Source organism: Passer domesticus, chromosome 21 (genome assembly GCF_036417665.1).
Source record: "Passer domesticus isolate bPasDom1 chromosome 21, bPasDom1.hap1, whole genome shotgun sequence".
Classification (NCBI taxonomy): Eukaryota; Metazoa; Chordata; class Aves; order Passeriformes; family Passeridae; genus Passer; species Passer domesticus.
In genome coordinates this window covers 5,135,050-5,139,413 of record NC_087494.1, presented here as the reverse complement: position 1 = coordinate 5,139,413, position 4,364 = coordinate 5,135,050, and the positions used below count along the sequence as shown (strand labels likewise).

At 66.3% G+C, this 4,364-nt stretch overlaps 1 protein-coding gene across 6 annotated transcripts in view; it reads left to right on the top strand.

The window, feature by feature from the left end:
- The window catches only part of LOC135284659 (GRAM domain-containing protein 2A-like), a 3,409-nt gene extending 235 nt beyond the window's left edge, over positions 1-3,174 (top strand). The window contains exons 1-12 of one of the 6 annotated variants that reach the window (XM_064396269.1): positions 1-253; positions 353-509; positions 603-678; positions 801-1,040; positions 1,133-1,231; positions 1,365-1,436; positions 1,512-1,571; positions 1,831-1,894; positions 2,151-2,261; positions 2,365-2,467; positions 2,639-2,746; positions 2,812-3,174. The exon at positions 1-253 is cut by the window's left edge and continues 217 nt beyond it. In XM_064396269.1, coding sequence (XP_064252339.1) covers positions 244-253; positions 353-509; positions 603-678; positions 801-1,040; positions 1,133-1,231; positions 1,365-1,436; positions 1,512-1,571; positions 1,831-1,894; positions 2,151-2,261; positions 2,365-2,467; positions 2,639-2,746; positions 2,812-2,824 — 1,113 coding nt within the window. In that variant the 5' untranslated portion in view covers positions 1-243 and the 3' untranslated portion in view covers positions 2,825-3,174. Of the gene's footprint in view, positions 254-316; positions 510-602; positions 679-800; positions 1,041-1,132; positions 1,232-1,364; positions 1,572-1,830; positions 1,895-2,150; positions 2,262-2,364; positions 2,468-2,638; positions 2,747-2,811 lie in introns of those variants that run through there. The other 5 variants (XM_064396265.1, XM_064396266.1, XM_064396267.1 and 2 more) reach the window with 5 other exon arrangements.
- Positions 3,175-4,364: the final 1,190 nt, after the last annotated feature.

The following is a 4,364-nucleotide window of genomic DNA, read 5'->3' as shown; positions in this document are numbered from 1 at the left end:
GGACGGGGGCCCGGCTGTGCCCCCCAGCAGGTACCGCGCGGGGCCCGCCCGGGACGGGGGTCTGGGGCCGCAGCCGCCTTCCCGTCCCCTCTGGAGCCAGACCGGCCGCCACCCGCGCCGGCACCCCCGGCTGGGGCTCGCTGTCCCCGCCACCCGCCGGTACAGGGGTCACCCTTCCCCGTCACCCCGCTGCCCACGGGGGTCGCAGCCAGCACATGATGCCATGGGACAGGCAGAGGGGTCATGAGACCGGGTGAGCTCTGTTGTCCCGGTCCCCTGTGGCCTGAGCCGTGTCTCTGTGTCCTCCTCGGTGGAGTGACACGTTGGTGACACTGGGATCCGCCTGGAATAGACCGTCCCCACAACGTGCCGCCTCTGCCCCGGCTGTCGCACCCATCCCTCATGCCGGGGAAGCTGAGGCGCAGCAGACGGGAGGTGCTGGGGGAGAAGCAGTGGCGGAGCCTGGAGGAGAGGGGAGGTGCCCAGCTGGAGCAGCCCAAGCTCACCAGGTGGGTGCTGCCCCTCGTGGGGTCACATCCCGCACCCCAGCCCCCCATCCCACCTGTGCCCCTCGAGTCACCCCCTCCGATGCCTCCTTCCAGATCCAGGACCTATGAGCCCCCCTGCAGGGAGACAGAGCAGGCGGCCACGGGCAGGCAGGGACCCCCATCCCCCTCGGTGAGTCTTGGGGTACCGCAGCTGAGGAGGAGGACCCCAGCCCCAGTGCCAGCCCCATGGGCTCGGCTGGACGCTCTCTTGGGGCGGGGACCGAGGGAGGGCTCGTCCCGGTACCGTGGCAGGCGGGGGTGGAGCAAGGGGCTGCAGGATGCTCGCGGCCCCCAGCACCGACCCCAGACCTCCAGCAGCTGAGCAAGCAGGACAGCAGCTACCGCCGGGCCTTCGGGGAGCTCGCCGAGCAGGACGTGCTGCTGGGCTGCTTCTCATGCGCCTGGCAGAGAGAAATGCCCTACCACGGCCGCCTGTACGTGTCCTCCCGCCACATCTGCTTCCACTCCAACCTCCTGCTCAAGGACATCAAGGTGGGGCTGGAGCGGGCGTGGGGCCGGCGGCGCAGGCAGGGGCACAGGTGGCAGCCGGGAACACGGTGACACAGCCTGTCCCCCCGGCACAGGCCGTGGTCCCTGTCGCTTCCATCTCAGCCCTCAAAAAGACCAACACGGCGCTGCTGGTGCCCAACGCAATCAGCATCCGCACGGCCAAGGGGGAGAAGGTGAGAGCGGGCACAGTGCTGGGCAGCCTCAGCCGGGGCTGTCTGGAGCGCCTCGCTCCCCGCGGGCTCTGGGCCGTGACCGAGGGGGCAGCTCTGGCACAAATCCACAAATCCCCTTCTCGCTCCCCCGCAGTTCCTCTTTGTGTCGCTGCGCCAGCGAGAGGCCACGTACCAGCTCCTGAGGTCGGTGTGCAAACACCTGCAGGTACGCGGGGTCTGGATGTGGAGGAGACTCCATCCATCCATCGCACGGCACCTCCCTTCATCTCTCCTTGTCCAGGGCAGCGGCCAGAGCCCTCGAGACTCTGTGAGATATGAGCAAACCCTTGGGAAGTCTCAGGTAAGGCAGGGAATGGAGGGCAGGCGGGTACAACAGGAGGAGGGGTGGTCCCAGCCCCCTGGATGGGGTGGGCTGAGTGCAGTGGCTGGGAAGATGTGTGGGGGGGGGGAACATGAAAAGCCCCAGCCCGAGGCAGCACAGACCCCAGGACCCTCCCTTCCGGTGGGTGACACAGGTCCCGTCAGGTCCTCCCATGTCCCCGCGGCAGTGGGGCAGGTACCTCGGGGACACGTGATGACTGGGGCTTGTCCTCTTCCAGATCTCGAGCCAGTCAGCCCTGGAGCAGAGCACCCCGGAGCCCAACAGCCTCCCCGAGCCCCTGGGTGAGCGGCCCCGGTGCCCTCCTCGCCTGCCCACAGCCCTGCCCGTGTCCTGCCCGCATCCGTGCCCGCTGGCAGCTCTGGGCTCTGCTCCTCCCCAGACACGCAGGGTCTGGGGGGACCACGCGGCCTTCGGCCCCCCAGCCAGCATCTCCCACAGCTCCAGGGAGTGCAGGATCAGCACTTTGTGGCCCCGTGTGCCCCAGGACACACAGACCCCTTGCTGGGGCATTCATCGAGTGTCTCTGGTCACCTGCAGATGAGCCAAAGCCGGGATCAAGGCAGGCAGAGGATGAGGATGGCGAGGTGGCCCGCCTGGTTCCCAGCAGCAGCAAATGGGTGCCCTCAGCAGAGAGACGTGGTCTCTGGGGTGGGTCAGGGGGCTCGGCCTGGGGGGGATGGTCTGGGGGTTTACACCCTGGCAGAGCTGAGCACGGACTCTCAGTGCCACTAACACTGCCTTGTCCTGGCAGGGAGACCCCACGCCGTGCTCTGGGCCTGGGCCACTGCACTTTGGTCCCGGATAAACCCCCAGCTGAGCTCTGTCAACATCATCATCATCATCTACCTGCTGATGTGAGTCCCCAGCACCTGCTCCCAGCCCTGGTCCCCCTCCCTACTGACACGGGGTGGCCCTGGCAGGCCGGGGTTCCTACGTGACCCCAGGGTGAGCACACAGTGCCCATGGCACTGCTCCTTGCCCCCTGTGCCAGCCTGTGCCCCTGGCTGACGCCGGCCTGTCCCCAGCATGGTGGCCCTGCTGCTGTCCTCGGGGTACATCGGGCTGCGCATCGCCGAGCTGGAGCAGCAGCTGTCCTTCGCGGGGGCTGGGCCAGGCCTCAACCTGTCACTGCAGTGAGTGGGGGGCGTGGGGGGCTCTGTCCCCAGCAGGGACTCCTCCTCATCCTGCCTCCCCCCAGGTACCAGACGTGAGGCCACTGAGGACCACCACCAGCGCTCCAGCCGGGGCTCAGGGGCTGCTCTGAGCCCCACCTTGGCCTCTCGGGGGGCTCCGTCACCAAGTGCCTTCCAGCTCCCCACCATGCCCGGGAAGCCCACGGGCTGAGAGGCTCCATCTCTCCCTGTCTGCCCACCCTGAGCAGCAGCAGAAGAGACCCAGGGAGCTCCCAGAGGGGCAGAAAGCAGGGAAGGGGGGCTGGAGTCAGCAGCAACCCCCAGCCAGCCCTCCCTGCCCAGAGGGAGCAGGCAGAGGGGGCCAAGCCCCAGGCAAGTCAGGGGCACAGAGAACAGAATATTCTATTAATAAAGATTAATAAAATCGGTATTATATTAATATTTATTATTTGCTGGGCCAGATGCCACAGGATGAGCATGAACAGTCCCCCATGCACCCCATTTCCCAGAACACAGCAGGACACAGCAGGACCAGGGGCTTTGATTCTGACTGGTGTGGGGAGGCAGCTCCAGGTGCTGATGGCCCAGGGGTCCAGGGACCCTGAGCAGCCCCCCGGGGCCCTGGTTGATGGTAGCAGTGGGAGACAGAGGGGAAAGGGGTGGTGAGGGGGGCACCAGGGAGGCCCAGGGCCTGCAGCTGGCCAGGCCCTGGCTCTTACCCTGCTCCTTCCCTAGGATGGGGCTCACCTGACAGGAAGGTGTAGGGTCACACGTACACAGCGGGGACAATGGGTTCCCACAGGTTCTGAGCATAAACTGGGGGTGGGAGCAGAGCTGGGGGCACAGCAGAACTTGCACCCCACAGAAGGACCCACCCAAAGCCCTGGAGCTTAATCCCTTTCTAGGCCAGTTAAGGGACCCTGGGTGTTTCCCAAGCACCAAGATGGGGAATGGAGGCACTGGCAGCTCCTTTCTCTATGCCATTTCCTGGGCCATCCCTTCCTCAGACCCACAGCCCAGCTCCGTGCCTGGGGCAGCAGCAGTGGGGGATGCCAAGGTCAGGGATCCTCCCTCTCCTCGTCCTGCTGCTCAGCCCCATGGAGCAGCTCTGCCCCACACCACCCAGCCCGGGGGTCTCCAGCAGCAGGCCTGGTCCCTGCAGCCTCAGTCCCTGGGGGAGGGAGCTGCCAGGGTTCCATGTCCCTCCCAAGGGCTGGAATGAGGCACAGGGTTGTACCCCACTGGAGAGGTGCCCAGGGAGGGGGTGCCTCCCCGTGAGGGTCCCACCTGCATGGGGACAGCAGGACTGAGGGGCTGTGCACCCCCAGCCTCACTGCAGCTACACCCCAGCAGCTGCCCCACAGCAAGGAGGGGCTGTGCCAGGCCAGGGACCCCTTTTCCTCCTTCCTGCCATGCCAAGGGGCACATGGCAGGGCAGGGATGGGGCTGTGCCCTTTCCCCGCAGCACGAAAGCAAACAGGAGCGGGAGGCTGGGAGCAATAAACTGCAGGTGAGATCTGTGCCAAGAAAGCTGGTACCCGGCAGATGTGGGGTGGGGACTCTGGTGACTTGCTGCACCCTTTGCTGTGGAGAAGCAAAGTGGAGCCATGGAGACCAA